The 17,202-nt window shown below is 50.1% G+C and overlaps 1 protein-coding gene across 16 annotated transcripts in view; it reads left to right on the plus strand.

Moving 5' to 3' along the window:
* Window positions 1-17,202, plus strand: part of KMT2D (lysine methyltransferase 2D) — a 107,206-nt gene that overhangs the window by 49,970 nt on the left and 40,034 nt on the right. For 14 of the 16 annotated variants that reach the window (XM_083727289.1, XM_083727281.1, XM_083727290.1 and 11 more), the window contains 11 exons: window positions 672-808; window positions 2,265-2,448; window positions 3,167-3,247; window positions 5,425-5,541; window positions 5,874-6,050; window positions 7,991-8,081; window positions 8,705-8,940; window positions 10,551-10,624; window positions 11,194-11,244; window positions 11,793-13,544; window positions 17,021-17,197. In XM_083727289.1, the coding sequence (XP_083583415.1) occupies window positions 672-808; window positions 2,265-2,448; window positions 3,167-3,247; window positions 5,425-5,541; window positions 5,874-6,050; window positions 7,991-8,081; window positions 8,705-8,940; window positions 10,551-10,624; window positions 11,194-11,244; window positions 11,793-13,544; window positions 17,021-17,197 (3,077 nt within the window). The remainder of the gene's footprint in view (window positions 1-671; window positions 809-2,264; window positions 2,449-3,166; window positions 3,248-5,424; window positions 5,542-5,873; window positions 6,051-7,990; window positions 8,082-8,704; window positions 8,941-10,550; window positions 10,625-11,193; window positions 11,245-11,792; window positions 13,545-17,020; window positions 17,198-17,202) is intronic. The other 2 variants (XM_083727284.1, XM_083727286.1) reach the window with 2 other exon arrangements.

The following is a 17,202-nucleotide window of genomic DNA, read 5'->3' on the forward strand; positions in this document are numbered from 1 at the left end:
ATCCTTGCTGCTGTCATTGCATACATAAACAGTCTTTTCTTTTCCTTTTTTAAATAAATCTTTATTAAAATAAAAACATACAATGAAGGTAGGTATAACAAAGTTATGTACAAAAAACCCCATCACGACGTAAAAACAAGAAAAAATTTGAAAAAAGAAAAGAGAAACAAAGATTTATACATCATGTTCATCAAATACATTTTTATTTGACATTCTTTTCTTTTCTTATGGTAGTTCCACACCTATACTTCCTAACAAAAAAGCCTCTGGTTTTTTGACAAAAGTTATCTTAAACCTTTTTTTTCAATTGTATATTATTTCCCAGAATGCTTTTACCACCCTACATGACCACCACATACGATAGAAAGCACCTTCTTTCTTTTTACATTTCCAACACACATTTGAACTGGTTCTGCACATTTTTGCTGCTTTACTAGGTGTCAAATGCCAACAGCACATCATTTTCATAGAATTTTCTTTCAACGGGCAGCAGGCTGTCAGTTTCAAATCCGATGGGGGTGGTGGTCTAGCCCAGTCTGGAGGGGGCCGCAGGTTCCCCACCGCAGCCGTAAAAGTAGCCTGAGATCCCGCTGGTTCGCTCCCTGCTCCCACCCTTGCTTATCTGAAATTAAAAAGACGCTCATATCTGCTCAAACTTGCCTCCACGCCAGGGGCTCAACCCAACCCGCCTGCTGAAGTCCCCGCGGAGGGCATCGTTGAGCAGGGGGTGGTTGAGGGTGACGAGAAGAAGAAACGGCGAGGCAGGAAGAAGAGCAAGCTGGAGGACATGTTCCCTGCCTACCTTCAGGTAAGGGGGACATGCAGGTTGATTGGTTACCTTCGTGGACTGGGGGAGAAAACGCTTCTCTCTTAAGTGCGGCCGGGTGCTGTTTTGCTTCTCGGTTTCCTTCTGAAGCTCTGCTGCCCAAACTGGGAAGGGGAGGAAGTTCTGGACAGTTGTGCGGTGAGATGTTTGGCTGCAGACTGAAGGTTCGCAAAAGCAGAGTAGAATAATAGAATCTTCAGAGTTGGGTGGGACCTCCTGGGTCACCTAGTCCAGCCCCCTGCAATGCAGGAATCTCGGCTAAATCATCCAGGACAGATGGCCAGCCAACCTCTGCTTAAAAACTTCCAAGGAGAGTCCGCAGCCTCCCAAGGTAGACCGTTCCACTGTCAGAAAGCTCTTGCTCTTATTAGAGTTGCTGAATAATAATTATATAAGTGAGGTACAGGCTGCAGTGAGGTACAGATCCCTAACCCAAAATGTATAATATTGATTGAATTCATATACAGTGGTACCTCTAGTTACGAACTTAATTCCTTCCGTAGGTCCGTACCGCCCTGTACCAGGAGGCCTCAGGGTGGTTCACAGAACAGAAATAAAATATGCAACCACAATACAGTCATACCTCGGGTTACAGACACTTCGGGTTGTGCGATTTCGGGTTGCGTACCACGCCGAACCCGGAAGTACCGGAATGGGTTACTTCTGGGTTTCGGCGCATGCGCAAAAGTGCTACATCGTGCTATGCACAGAAGCGCCAAATCGTAACCTGCGCAGACGTGGCTCTGCGGGTTGCGAACGTGCTTCCCGCACGGATCACGTTCACAACCCGAGTGTCCACTGTATATATATCATCAAAATAAAAACAGCAACCCAATGACAGTATAGTGTCATAATTGGGCTGTAGAATCTTGTCTTTTGGCAATTTATCTTTAAAAGACTGCTATGGAGAATGAGGCTAGCAACACCTTGCCATTTGTGTGAGTTGCTGCTGCTGCTAATCAATAATACTGTGTCAAGCCTACAGATACAATTTCATTCTTGCAGTTCAATCCCAAGGCTGGGTGTGGGGGGGTGGGTCTGGCAAGCGCAGAATAGAGGGAGAAGAAATAGGATTTAATTTTGCCTAATACAGTGGAACCTTGGTTCTCGAATTTAATCCGTCCTGGGAGTCCGTTCGACTCCCGAAACCGTTTGAAAACCAAGGCGCGGCTTCCGATTGGCTGCGTCGGCTTCCCAAAAACATTTGCAAACTGGAACACTTCTGGGTTTGTGGCATTGGGGAGCCAATATGTTCTAGAGCTAAGCTGTTCAAGAACCAAGGTACCACTGTATGAGCAAATAGCGTTTGGGTGTGTGCTTTTGTTCATTTTGGGCCAGGCAGGTTGGAGGTTAGCTTTCCAGGGAGGCCCAGTTTTTTTACTCAGAAAATCCCATCTCATTCTGTTTCTTCTGTTCCTTCTCCCACCTCTTTTGACAGGAAGCCTTTTTTGGAAAGGCCCTCCTAGACCTGAGCAGAAAGGCACTCCTGGCAGCTGGCGGTGTGGGTGGGGATGGAACTGCCCACCCTCCCGTTGGCCAGGGGGCTCCCAGGCCCAAGGTGGATTGCAGCATGCCTCAGAAAGGGCCGGTGGATGGGAAAGACCCTTCGGTTCAGCCCAAAGGTATGAGCTGTGCTTATTTGACTTGTCAGTGACTTGAAACGTAATGGTCTCCAAGTCCAAGGACAGAACATTTAGAGACATAAGCTGAAATAACTTACCAGACACTCCTGAGATTCAAAAGAAGCAGGAGCAATTAAAAAAAATGCCAACATTCTGCTACCTGAGCTTCAGCTCAGCCAAGTTACACAGCTTTGTGTAACCTAAGAGGTGAGGAACTGGATTCAGTACCCAGGCTTTACCCTCAAAAAGCAGATCTCTAGTTGATTGCAGTAGATTTATTAGAATAGATTTAGCTTTTTTATTTTTGCTGTATCACACTGTTGACTATAGAAAGCTTGAGGTCCACCGAGACCCCTAGATCCTTTTCACAGGTACTGCTAGTAAACCAGGTATCCTCTATCCTATATTTGTGCATCTTGTTCTTCCTGCCTAAGTGCAGGACCTTACCTTTGCCCCTCACCAGTTGGAGAGCAGTCAAAACTTTCCTGGGGCACTTCACGATAACCAAACAACAGACAAGGCTTGATCCCAGATTGATGGGTGTCTAGCCACATACGCCTCAGTCGTTTGCCCCGGCGTCAGATTAAAGCGTTCAGCGAATCCATTGGTCTGCTGGCAGTAAGCAGAAGATGCTCGCTCCAGCTGCCCACCACATCTTTGGGGTCAGCTTGGCCGTGAGTCCCAGACCTTGGTTCGATAAAAAACCCTCTTCTTCCAGGGGATGAATGTGTTGACGGCAGGGAGGCAGTAGCCCCGGAAAACAACTTGAAAACTGCTGATGCCAAGACTGAAAATACCGGTGAGTACGAGTTCTTCAGAAGAACGTAAAAGCTGGGGGGGGGGGGTATGCTTCTGCTTTATGAGGGGGCAGTGCTAGGTTGCTAGGAAGAACACGAAGCAGCTCCTTTTAGCACATTTAGTCCTATGTTAATCTGCACAGTGTAATGCAATTGTGGTTTAGGTAACAGTAAAGGACCCCTGGACGGTTAAGTCCAGTCACAGTTGACTATGTCAAAGGTGGGAATGCGGGTGGCGCTGTGATCTAAACCACTGAGCCTCTTGGACCTGCCAGTCAGAAGGTTGGCGGATCTAATCCCCATGGCGGAGTTGCTCTGCCCCAGCCCCTGCCAACCTAGCAGTTCGAAAGCAGACTAGTGCAAGTAGATAAATAGGTACCACTGCGACGGGAAGGTAAACGGCATTTCCATGTGTTCTGCCTTCCGTCACGGTGTCTCATTGCACCAGAAGCGGTTTAGTCATGCTGGCCACATGACTGTCTGTGGACAAACGCCGGCCCCCTTGGCCTGAAAGCAAGATGAGCGCCGCAACCCCATAGTTGCCTTTGACTGGACTTAACCGTCCAGGGGTCCTTTACCTTTTTTACCTTTAGTTGTAATTTGCTTTGCTAAAATCTCAAAAGTCAACCAGAGCGGGGTTAAGTCTTGTCTCCCCGAACCCTGATAATGCTCTGGGTTTTTAGGTCTTGTGTATATGAGGTGAATAAATTTTGTGGCTGTGTATAAACGAGCTCATATTTTAATTGGCATGTTCAAAACCCTATGATTTCCCTTGTCTAAATCCAGTTGTGGCAGACTGACCGTAGAAGGTGCCAGGGAGGGACTTGTCCTTGTTCTGAAGTGACAACTTCCTTGCACTTTTGAGAATCTCGAATTGCCCTGTGTTGGGTCAAACATGTTGGTCCACCTGTCTCAGTATGGTGTACCCCAGATTCTATTGAACCTCTTACTCCTAACTGCACACTCCAGGTCTCCCCCACCAAAGCCATTTGCCTTGTCCAAAACCGGGTTGGGGAATTGCTGTTAATGCCCTGGGAAGGAAGTACTGCTTTAAAATGCTGCTAAAATAAACCTTAAAATGAAAACCGGAAATGTGATGCAAGTTTTAAAACATACCAATAAACTGCATCCCCAAATCCACCATATCCAGTAAAATAAATTTTCACGTATTTCCAGTGTTGACGTAATTTTATAATAATTGGAATTATGTAGTGTGCTCTGGTGTTCTCCTCCCTTCTTCTTTTGATTCCGTCGGGAAGGCAACACACAGCCAAAGGAGTCACTTAGGGAAGCACCGCCCATATCATGTTGCCAGCAGCCCAACCTCATTGGGAGGAATTTTCCGCTGATGCAAAAAGGAGCAGAGATCAGTCGAGAGAGCCTCGTATCAGAGCACCTGATTCTTGCCATTGCTAATGGTCCCTCCCTTTTTGAAATAATTTTTATTTGATTCTACCAATACAAATTAATTACAACACCAAATACACATCCATAAAATGAGATTTCTCTGAATCTCGAGACTCCCCACCCCGTGGGTTCTATTGCCAACCTTCCCAACTGCATATTATTTCATTGTCTATGTTTTGTACCTATCCATATCGTCCATAGTGTTTGTTACAAGCGAGATTAAAACCCTGCTAACGTTTTCAACTTCTCACAGTGATCTCCTAAATAAATTATAAACTTTCCCCATTCTTTTTTGAATTTCTTGCCTTCTTGGTCTCTGAGTTTCCCGGTCAGTTTTGCCATTTCACCATAGTCTAACAGCTTAGTTTGCCTTTCCTATCTGGTAGGGACTTTTCCTTCTTTCCATCTCTGGGCTAGTAGCATCCGTGCTGCTGTTGTCGTATACATAGTCTTTTCTGTTCCTTTGGAATGTCGGTACCTATAATTCCTAATAGAAAGGCTTCTGGTTTTTTTACTTGCCACGTCAGAAGGGAGTGCCTCGCTTCCTTGGCCTATGTCAGCTGCCACGGTAATGATGCCAAGCTGCAAGCGAGGTGGGAGCAAAGTTACCTGGGTTTCTTCCCATATTGCTGCACGTGTAGCGAGGCGGGTTTATCTCCCTGCTTCCAGCGGAGGAGATGATCCTTCCCGACGCGTTTTTGGGAGCGCAGTCACCTTCCCTGTCCCTGCGCTGATGGGCTTGGCGGCGGTCTTCTTGTTTTTGCTCCTGCAGGCACAGAAGAGCAGATGGTGCCCAAGACCTCTCCAGACCCTACAGGTGCCGAGAACCCAGCCACACCCCCGGGGGAGGGGGTGCTCAGCTCCGACCTTGACAAAATCCCTACTGAAGGTCAGGCGGGCCCTTTGAATAGACCCTTCTGCCCCCCATCTCCCTGCCAAGGATCTACCCCTCCGTGGAGAGCAAGGGAGAGGCCGGGAAGCCCCGGCTTCCTCTCCGCTCTAGAATGGGGGGTAGATGCTAGCGGCTACGAAAAAGAAGCACGGTCGCTGCTCCATAACCGGCGCACCTCTCTCTCTATTTTAACCACCCCTGCTTGCAATTCAGCCTGCCCTTACTGGAGACCGACGGGTTCTGCCACCCAGCTGAGGTGGTTGCTCTCTTGGATGGGCTTTTGCCGCCTGTCGTTCCACTGTGGCTTTCCCGCCCCCTTTTCCCAACAGAGCTGCCCAAAATGGAGAGCAAGGACGTCCAGCAGCTCTTCAAAGACGTCCTGGGGTCTGCGGAGCGAGAGCAGCAACAGCAGCAGCAGCAGCTCAACTGCATTGGGGCGGAAGCTGAGGCCGGAGGCCTTCGGGACCCGAGCCGCTCGCAGCTGGGCCAGAGGCCTTTCCTGCAAGGTGAGCTTCCACGCCCAGGTTGGTGGGCCACGGGTCACATTTTCCTCTCTGTCTCTCCCGCCCCCTTCAGATGTTTTGCTTAATGTTACTTTTATGTTCCGGGACACGGGTGGCGCTGTGGATTAAACTACAGAGCCCAGGACTTACCGATCAGAAGGTCGGCGGTTCGAATCCCCGCAACGGGGTGAGCTCCCGTTGCTCGGTCCCTGCTCCTGCCAACCTAGCAGTTCGAAAGCACGTCAAAGTGCAAGTAGATAAATAGGTACCACTCCGGAGGGAAGGTAAACGGCTTTTCCATGCGCTGCTCTGGTTCGCCAGAAGCGGCTTAGTCATGCTGTACGCTGGCTCCCTCGGCCAATAAAGCAAGATGAGCGCTGCAACCCCAGAGTCGGTCATGACTGGACCTAATGGTCAGGGGGCCCTTTACCTTTACTTTTATGTTGCTTAGTATTGAAAAATATCTAAGCCACATACAAATATAAAAGAAATTTCACAGAAGTGGTGATGCAACATAAAAACCAGCTCAGCTTTCTTTCTATCTGCTCTGTATATTGTGACGGGTGGCACTGTAGTCTAAACCACTGAGCCTTTGGGGCTTGCCAATCAGAAGGTTAGCAGTTTGAATCCCCGCGATGGAGTGAGCTCCCGTTGCTCTGTCCCAGTTCCTGCCAACCTAGCAGTTCAAAAACACGCCAGTGCAAGGAGATAAATAGGTACCCCTGTGGCGGGAAGGTAAACGGCGATTCTGTGCTCTCTGGTTTCCGTCACAGTGTTCTGTTGCACCAGAAGCGGTTTAGTCATGCTGGCCACATGACCCGGAAAGCTGTCTGCGGACAAACGCTGGCTCTCTCAGCCTAAAAAGCAAGATGAGCGCCGTAACCCCATGGTCGCCTTTGACTGGACTTAACTGTCCAGGGGTCCTTTACTTGTTTACCTTACATTGTGATGTCCAAAAGTATTGGTGTTTTAGTTTCACTTTTGGACTTAGGCAGCCGTTATACTCAAGACCTTTTCAATAATATCAGCCAGCCGTAGCTATAGTACATCGCTAGGGCTGGTAGATGGAAGGAAGTTATTTCAACTTGGCTGGTAAATAGGAAGTGGGTATTTGCATGTGGTATATGAGAATTTTATTCAAGTAACCAGGCAAGGCAAGTTTTTGGGTGGTTTGAGTGGTGGTGGTTTTGTTGCTACATCATAAGTGTTCAAATGGGTTGTTTGTTTTTTGCGGGCTTTTTAGCACTTCAGCCACTTCAGCCCAAAGCACCTGCACTTTGTGTGCTTGGAAGGCTTTGTTTTTTGTGAAAGGGCTGCGGTTCGGTGGTAGATTGTGTGCCTTTTGTACCGACGGTTCCAGGTTTGATCCCCGGCGGGACTGGCAACACCTCTTGCGTGAAACTGCTGCTGGACAGAAAGCAGTGTGTCTTTGGGGTTGTGGGTGTTTTGGTGCACTGCCAAAATAAGCTTGAAAGAAGCCTTGAAGCACGGCCTTGAAACGCATCCTTGAGGCACGCTTGGCAACATCTGCTTAGCAACCAGAATTCTGGCCGTCCACAGGTGTCCTTATCAGGGCTAGTCTGGAGGAGGAGAGATGCAGTAGTGTGAGAGGCAGTCAGTGATGGTCCGTGAGCCTGTCTCTGGCCGGATACCTGAAGGGAGGAGAGATCTGTATATCGCTCGGCTGCTTATTTTATACGTAGACCCATTGCGCTATATGCAACTTGTGAATAATAAAAGACTTTAGAGGAGAATTGGGAAGGGGAGGGTGTTATTCCTGTCTTGGGAATTTACCGGACTCTGCTGCTGCGAAGATGCAGGGAGACTTTCTGAGTTGCTTCTGCTGAGACGAAGAAAGGAACCCGTTGAGAGTTTGCAGCGCACCCTAACAGTGGGGAGGAGAAGCACCTCCAGCTCTGTGATCCATCTCTTCTTGTTTCTAGGTGGCGCCGGGGTCTCCCTTGGGCCACTTCAACCCGCTGTGCCGATGGAGACCTACTCAGGGGTTTGCCAGTCCCCATTTCTTGATAGCAGGTAGGTCACCCGCACTGGCGTCTTCTCTCTTAGACCACCGGCGGTGGAGCCTTCTGGAAGTTGCTGGGCTCCAACTCATTCTTGATCTTGTTTGTGATGGCTGGGGTGGTGGTGGAAGTTGGGCTCCAACCGCACCTGGAAGGATTCCCCCCACCCCTTGGGTTTAGGCACCGCTCCTATTCCATTCAAAGGGACGCGGGTGGCGTTGTGGGTTAAACCACAGAGCCTAGGACTTGCCGATCAGAAGGTCGTGGTTCGAATCCCCGCGACAGGGTGAGCTCCCGTTGCTCGGTCCCTGCTCCTGCCAACCTAGCAGTTTGAAAGCACGCCAAAGTGCAAGTAGATAAATAGGTACCGCTCTGGCGGGAAGGTAAGCGGCGTTTCTGTGCGCTGCTCTGGTTCGCCACAAGCGGCTTAGTCATGCTGGCCACATGACCCGGAAGCTGTACGCCGGCTACCTCAGCCAATAAAGCGAGATGAGCGCCCCAACCCCAGAGTCGTTTATGACTTGACCCAATGGTCAGGGGTCCCTTTACCCTTTACCTTTACCTATTCCGGTATCCCTAAATCTTTTATCCAACATGCATTGTGTTTCTCTCCTTCCTCCCCCCTCGCCCATGTAGGGAGAGGAGTGGCTTCTTTAGCCCAGAGCAGTGTGAGCCAGAGAGCCCTTGGGCCAGCAGCTCTGCGGCGTCCACCCCCACCACGCCCACCACGGAGGGGGAGAGCGACGGGCTGTCGTACAACCAGCGGAGCTTGCAGCGCTGGGAGAAAGATGAAGAGCTGGGAGAGCTCTCCACCATCTCGCCCGTCCTCTATGCCAACATGAACTTCCCCAACCTCAAGCAAGACTACCCAGGTGGGTGGCTTTTTCTTTTCCTTTCTTTCTCTCTCTTTCTCTCTCCTCCCTGTTTAGAGAAGTTTTTAATGACTGATGTTATAATGTATTTTCAATCTTTTGTTGGAAGCCGACCAGAGTGGGTGTGGAAACCCAGCCAGATGGGCAGAGTATAAATAATAAATTATTATATTATTAATATCCTGCCCACTTTCTCTCCTGTGGCATAACAACAACAACTTATTACAGTGGTACCTCGGGTTACATGCGCTTCAGGTTACACACGCTTCAGCTTACAGACTCCACTAACTCAGAAATATTACCTTGGGTTAAGAACTTTGCTTCTGGATGAGAACAGAAATCGTGCAGTGGCGGCGCAGTGGCAGCAAGAGGCCCCATTAGCTAAAGTGGTGCTTCAGGTTAAGAACAGTTTCAGGTTAAGAACGGACCTCTGGAAGGAATTAAGTTCTTAACCTGAGGTACCACTGTATTTATACCCCGCCCATCTGACTGAGTTTTCCCAGCCACTCTAAATAATAATAATAATAATAATAATAATTATTATTATTATTATTAAATAAATAAAGCGCTAGAATATCAAATATTAAAAACTTCCCTAAACAGGGCTGCCTTCAGATGTCTGCTAAAAGTCAAATAGTTGTTTATTTCATTGACATCTGATGGGAGGGCGTTCCACAGGGTGGGTACCACTCCTTAGAAGGCCCACTTCCTGGTTCCTTGTACAGTGGTACCTCGAGTTACATACGCTTTAGGTTGCATACACTTCAGTTTACAGACTCCGCTAACCCAGAAATATTGCTTCAGGTTAAGAACTTTGATTCAGGATGAGAACAGAAATTGTGCTCCGGCGGCGCGGCAGCAGCAGGCAGCAGCAGGAGGCCCCATTAGCTAAAATGGTGCTTCAGGTTAAGAACAGTTTCAGGTTAAGTACGGATCTCCGGAACGAATTAAGTACTTAACCCGAGGTACCACTGTAACTTCGCTTCTCGCAGTGAGGGAACAGCCAGAAGGCCCCCGGAGCTGGACTTCAGTGTCCAGGCTTGAATGATAGGGCCGTTCAGGGCTTTAAAGGTCAGCATCTTGGCGGCCACTCCCAGTCACCAGTCTAGCTGCCTAGACTGATGATGCTATTATTTCATGTGCTGCCCATCTGACTGGGTTTCCCCAGTCACTCTGGGCAGCTTCCAGCACATACAAAAACGTAACAAAACTTCCCGATAAACTTCCCTAAACAGGGCTGCCTTCAGATGTCTTCTAAAAGTCAGAGAGTTGTTTATTTCCTTGACATGTGAAGGGAGGGCGCTCTGCAGGGAGGGTGCCACTGCTGAGAAGGCCCTCTTGGTTCCCTGTAGCTTCATGTCTCGCAGTGAGGGAACCGCCAGAAGGCCATAGGAGCTGAACCTCACTGTCCGGACTTGATGATGGATTTGCACAGATTTGCATGTGGGTCTTGAAACCACACTGGCCTTTCTAGAAGCTTCTGTCTGTCACTTTGCCTTCTTTCCCTCAGCTTTATATCAAACCGGTGTTCAAAATCTCTGGACTTGGAAGGTCTTGGGCCTGCGTGTAAGCCTTGTTCTCTCTCCTCCTTTTTCCCCATCCCTCCACAGATTGGTCCAGCCGTTGCAAGCAGATCATGAAGCTCTGGAGAAAGGTGCCGGCCCCAGACAAAGCCCCATACTTGGTACGTGGCCCCTGAATACAGGATTCAGTTTAATTTCAAGGGGATGGCCTCCTGTTTGTAAGAAGAATTAAATTAATTCGCACTCTGCAAATTACTCTGCAAGTCACAGTCCTTGGCCTGAAAGCGAGATGAGCGCCACAACCCCATAGTCGCCTTTGACTGGACTTAACCGTCCAGGGGTCCTTTACCTTTTTAAAAGTTATTTTTATCTTATACATTGGTACCTCGGGTTACAAACGCTTCAGGTTACAAACACCACTAACCCAGAAGTAGTACCTCGGGTTGAGAATTTTACCTCAGGATGAGAACCGAAATCTCATGGCAGCAGCAAGAGGCTCCATTAGCAAAAGCGCGCCTCAGGTTAAGAACGGTTTCGGGTTAAGAACGGACCTCCGGAACGAATTAAGTTCATAACCCGAGGTATCACTCTATGTAAAATCAAAGTGAAATGATGACACTTTTTTTAAAAAAAGTGGCCAATTATGTGATTTAGGAAAGGAGCATTCATCCAACCTTGGGTGGGGGTGTTTTTCCTGCCAACCTTTCTCATTTTGGGTTTTTCTCTGCAGCAAAAGGCCAAAGATAACCGGGCAGCCCATCGCATCAACAAGGTGCAGAAGGTAAGCCAAGGGCAGTGGCGTAATCAGTAGATAGGGTAGCATGGGCTGAGCAGGAAAACCCAATGGGGAAGCTGTGCCAGAACCACCGTGTAATTGTCTGTGGAACTAGTTCCTACGCCAAGAAAAATCTAAATTGTTTGTGTGGCCTTCGTGTGTAGGATTCTTATGTGATAGGTTTTCTTGTTAATCAGTTCAGAAGCCTTGATAGCAGAGAGACAGGAGTTAGAAATACATACGTGGGATTTTTTGTCTTTAAGGGCCCCCCCCCCCAGATTCTTTGCATTGCTGCAACAGACTAGCACAGGTACTTTTCTGGAACCCCTGTAAAGAGGGCAGAAACTCTAGGTCCTCTCTGAGGTTCCTTTGGGTGCATCTCAGATGATTTCCCTCCTGTCCCTGAGAGCAGAATATATCCCATGACCTGGGTTTCCCCCCGTTTCTTCCCTTTTCACCGTGTGTGTGAGAAGGTGTCACCAAATGGGTGTCTTGTGTGCTCGGGTGTTGACGGCGCCCTTTTGACGCTCCGCCTCTTCCTCTGTCTTTCTCAGCAAGCCGAGAGCCAGATCAACAAGCAGACCAAAGTCGAGGTGCTGCGCAGGCCAGACCGGCCGGCCCTACACTTGCGCATCCCGCCCCAGCAGGGGGCGCTGCCCACCGCGGCCCCCCAGCCGCCTCCTCCGCTGCCCCCTCCTCCTACCGCCGCCTCTGTGCCAGGGCAGCCGCTCTACGTCAGCAACACCGCAGCTCTGCCCAGCGGGTCCGGCGGCGTCGAGTCGCCCAGCGAGCTCTTCCTCAAGCTCCCCTCTTCTGCCGCCAGTGCCCAGCCCCCCGCTCCAGTGCCTTTGCACGAGCCCTACGGCGTGGCCTGCCCCCCGCCGGATTCAGGTTTCCCCTCTCCCTCCTCGGTGGGCCAGAGCCCGACAGTGCCTGCTGGCTTTGCTTCGTCCTCGTCCTCCTCCTCTTCCTCCGGACAGTCTCCGCTCCTACCGAACCCTCGCCCGGCCCCACAGCCCGGGGACTTCCAGCCCACCCCTCCGGGGACCCCGAGGCACAAGCCTTCCACGCCAGACCACTTCCTCAAGCCCCGCTGCCCCACCGGGTCCTTGGAGAACCTATCGGTGCCCGGGAGCCCTCAGCGGTCCGCCCTGCTTCTCTCGCCTCCGCCTTTTGGGGAGCTGAAGAAAGGGTTGGACATCAAGAAGGAAGAGGCCGGGCCGGGGATCTGCTCCCCCAGCTATGGCTGCAGCTACGGCGACTCGCCGTCCGGTGCTCACCACCTGGCCGAAATGAAGGCTCCGGATGTTTTCAAGGCCCCGCTCACTCCCCGCCAGTCTCAGGTCGAGCCGCAGAGCCCGGGCTTGGGGCACCGGCCTCCCGACGCCCACCCTCTGGCCGCGTCTCCCCCCAGCCAGGCTGACCTCTACCGCCAGTCGCCGTACCCGGACCCCTACGCTCAGCCTCCCCTGACGCCGAGGCCTCAGCCCCCACCCCCGGAAAGCTGCTGTGCCCTGCCACCCCGCTCCTTGCCCTCCGACCCTTTCTCCCGCGTCCCCGCTAGCCCCCAGTCCCAGTCCAGCTCCCAGTCTCCCCTCACGCCCCGGCCGCTCTCCAATGAGGCCTTCTGCCAGTCCCCGGTGACCCCCCGCTTCCAGTCCCCGGACCCCTACTCCCGCCCCCCTTCACGGCCACAGTCGCGGGACCCCTTCGCGCCCCTGCACAAACCCCCTCGCCCCCAGATGCCGGAGGCCGGCTTCAAGCCCATGCCCGGCTCCCATAATACCCTTGCCTCCGGGGGCTTCCCGGCAGGGCCGCCCTCCTCCGAAGCCCCCCCTAAGCCTGGCCCACAGCCCCAATTTGCTCGCTCCCCTGGGGCAAGCGTCTTCCCGAGCACTCAGGCCCAGCAGATGCGCTTCACCTTCCCACCCAGCGAACCACTCAAGAGCTCCCCTTCCCACGGCATCAACAGCCATTTTGCCCCCGGCAAGCCCCAGAGCACCAGCTATGTCTCCTCACCGGGGTTCCACCAAGCTGGCAGCCCCCTCGGCCCTGGCAAGGGCACCGCGGACTCCTACAATGTCTCTCCGCTGCGCCCGCCCTCAGCTCTGCCCCAGCCGCCGCCGCCGCCTCAACAAGATGGCTCCTTGGCCTACCTGCCGCGGACAGGCCTGGTGCCTCCAGGCGACAAGAGGGAAGAGGGAGCGGTCGGAGCTGCCAACCGGGAGCTGCAGGAACTGCCAGCCAGCCAGGAGGGGACGATGGGCAGCAATGCCACCCAGACAGAGATGGAGAAAGTTCGGCAGGTAAGCAGGGCTGCTACTTGGCTTCAGGTACGATATGATAATCTTTATTGTCATTGTCCCATACAGAACAACGAAATTGAAAACAATCTACAGCAGACATTCAAAAACCAAGAAGCCTGCTATCCTAGCTATCCCAGCCTGGTTAGCCCCTTAAAAACTCTGATACCCCATAACTGAAAATGGGAGAATCTGGTGCTTAGAATGATAGAGGAGACAAAACAGGGTTTTGTTTTGTTTTTTAAATTATAATAGCAAATGTAAGAGGAACAAACAAACAAAGGATAAGTTTAGAAGAAAGTTACTATTAAGTTAATTTGGAGATGGTATTTAATACCGGTAAGATTAAATCAACTAAACCAGGAATATTTGGTGTTATGTTGGAAGGGATGCCAAGAAACCGGACAAGGATTTTTTATTTAAAATTTACGTTTAAAATTGGTGGGCATCTTATACACGGATAGTGCGTTGGGGGGACGTGTGATTGGTATCTCAACAGCTCTGGGCAATCTCCCCCCATTTTCTGAATTTGGAGTCCCCCAACTGACACATGTGGTGGGGGGGGGGCGTGTAAATAAGCACAATTTTTTTTGCAAAGGGTGTTTAAAGAGATAACAGAAATCAGAAAAAAAAGCTGACTGAAAGTCCAGGGGTAGTATTGTCAATTTACGATGGGGTGGAAGGCTCACAGGCCAGGAAGAACTTGCTCACAAATTTATCTACAGCTGCACGAGTTATAGCTAGGAAGTGGAAGGGGCAAGGGAAATATAAAATGCAAGAATGGTATGAAGGGGTGCGGGATGTAACTATTAATGGTAAATTAACATGTGCTATTAAGGCAAGATGGGGAATATGTGGGAGAAATTATTTTGAGGAGAGGTGGAAAGTATTTGTAGAATCTGTACTGTTAAAACGGTAAGGGGTCAAACCATCGCAAGAGGTGTTGAAATTTTGGGAGGCTGGATAGTTACGATGGAATGGTGTCTCGTGGGCGGTGGTGCAATTATTTATTTATTTATTTATTATTACTTTGTCAAAATAAAAAAGTAATAATAAAAGGGAAAGAGAGAGAAAATAACATAAAACACAGCCAGCTTACATTAAGAACACAATGACCACCAATGCATCCATCTTAAATTAAACAGGTAAGTTGGCGTAAGCCCTTCAAATGTCTAAATAGGTTATTTCCTGTAATGGAATAGGGTACTTGGCCTTTAAGCTCGAGTGAAACCCTCCCATAGAATAAGTAGAAGTTTGGGATCGAGATGGGGAGGTCATGGGACAGGCAGGCCCATGCCTTGTAGCATCCTTTTCTCTACGGGGGCAGGCCTGATCCTGGAGCAGAAACTGGGCCAAGGCCTGAATCCTGAGAACATTTTGATGTCTTGTGATATCATTTCATAAAGCAGGCAACCCTTGAATGCAGGCCAGCGTTGCCCTCATATTGCAGATTACAGGAACTAGGGCTGAGAGAGAGGCCAGTCTTAACTACAGTGAGCTTACTCAGTTTTTTAGCTAAGGGTAAGGTTCAAACCGGGACGCGGGTGGCGCTGTGGGTAAAACCTCAGCGCCTAGGACTTGCCAATCGCATGGTCGGCGGTTCAAATCCCTGCGGCGGGGTGCACTCCCGTCGTTCGGTCCCAGCGCCTGCCAACCTAGCAGTTCGAAAGCACCCCCGGGTGCAAGTAGATAAATAGGGACCGCTTACCAGCGGGAAGGTAAACGGCGTTCCGTGTGCTGCGCTGGCTCGCCAGATGCAGCTTGTCATGCTGGCCACGTGACCCGGAAGTGTCTGCGGACAGCGCTGGCTCCCGGCCTCTAGACTGAGATGAGCGCACAACCCTAGAGTCTGGCAAGACTGGCCCGTACGGGCAGGGGTACCTTTACCTTTACCTTTTTTAAGGTTCAAACCAGGGAGTACCCAGCTGCAGTTTGGATGCTATGCCATGCTAATCCTCCAATGGGTTGTCAGCCACAAATTCACTAGGTTCCGTCCCTAAACCCTAATGACGGCAATGATCTGAATTTGGTATACAGTATATTTCATTCTTTGCATCTTAAATGATGATGATGATGATTGACCTAGTGACACAAAGTTCTTCGTGAAAACAGCTGAGCTTCACATTACATCAAGTGCATTTGTACGATCGTCAAACGCCATTGATTTGACACTCTTTTATCAGAGTCTCCCACACTTTCCCCAGCCATTCTGGTTTTGAAGGCTTCTCCTTACATTTCCAGCGATGAGCAAAAACCATTCTATCTCATTCATGACCACCCAATGTTTCTTTCTAAGAGCAAGGGTGCAGACCTAATCCCACTTAACACGGGAGTAAAGCTCCCTTGAAGTCAGTAGGAATGAACTCTTGAGTAGCCAGGGTTCTGATTGCACAGTAAATCTGGAGTAACATTTAAGAAGGCCCAGAAATGCATTAACATTAGTAAGGGGTGATATTGCTTGAAGTTGCACAATCATTTTTTGCAAAACATGTGATGAGCGTTTGGTAACATGGCAACCACATGTGGAAGCAGCCTGCTTTTTGTGTGCGTGTTTTTTTTGGCACCGTATCAACTACGTCCAGCTTTTGAAATCTTAGGTTCAGAGGTATTAAGTGCCATCGCATTGCCATTTTCATACCATTCTCTCTCAATGTTGAGCTCGCAATAAACTGAATTCCTGGTCCCGAAATAACACCTCAGAGGGATGCAGGTGGCGCTGTGGTGTAAACCACTGAGCCTAGGACTTGCCAATCGGAAGGTCGGTGGTTTGAATCCCTGCGGCGGGGTGAGCTCCCGTTGCTCAGTCCCGGCTCCTGCCAACCTAGCAGTTCAAAAGCACACCAGTGCAAGTAGATAGATAGGTACCGCTCCGGCAGGAAGGTAAACAGCATTTCCGTGCGGTGCTCTGGTTTCGCCAGAAGTGGCTTAGTCATGCTGGCCACATGACCCGGAAGCTGTACACCAGCTCCCTTGGCCAATAAAGCGAGATGAGCGTCGCAACCTCAGAGTCATTTGCGACTGGACTTAACTGTCAGGGGTCCCTTTACCTTTAAATAATACCTCACACCTGCAGCACTATTGCATATTAAAGCAGAACATATTTTAGAAAAGATTTGCATACATAATCAGTTTTTAGGAATATGTTGGATTCCTGAGAAGTGGATGTTTTCTGACTTGTGTGATTGCCTAAATTGTTTACATAAATATTTTCATAAACCAAAAAACTGAATACAGAACCCTGGCCCTTTAACCACCTGCACACTGCAGGCCAGACTGGCTATATATTACGATTTGATTTACTTGCACCCTGTTTGGCTTATAGATCCTGCTCCTTCCAATTAATCATTGCTTGCCTGGCCTGTACTTATTTTCCTTTGTGGTGCCACACTTTGGGCTGCCTTGATGTACAGTCCGGCTGCCCCTTTTGAGACCCTCAGACTAACAGCCTGCTCCCTCTCTCTCCGGTTACCTCCCATCAGCGGCAGAGACTCCGCGAGTTCCTCATCCGCCAGCAGATCCAGAGGAACAACTTGAGGCAAGAGAAGGAAAGTGCGGCCGCAGCCGCCAACAACGCCCAGGCGTCGTGGAACCCGGAGAGTGGCGGGCAGGCCTTTGAGCAGATGAACCGGAGCATGACTCCTTATCCAGCAGTGCAGGTAAC

This window comes from Podarcis gaigeae (genome assembly GCF_964106915.1).
Source record: "Podarcis gaigeae genome assembly, chromosome: 2".
Lineage (NCBI taxonomy): Eukaryota > Metazoa > Chordata > Lepidosauria > Squamata > Lacertidae > Podarcis > Podarcis gaigeae.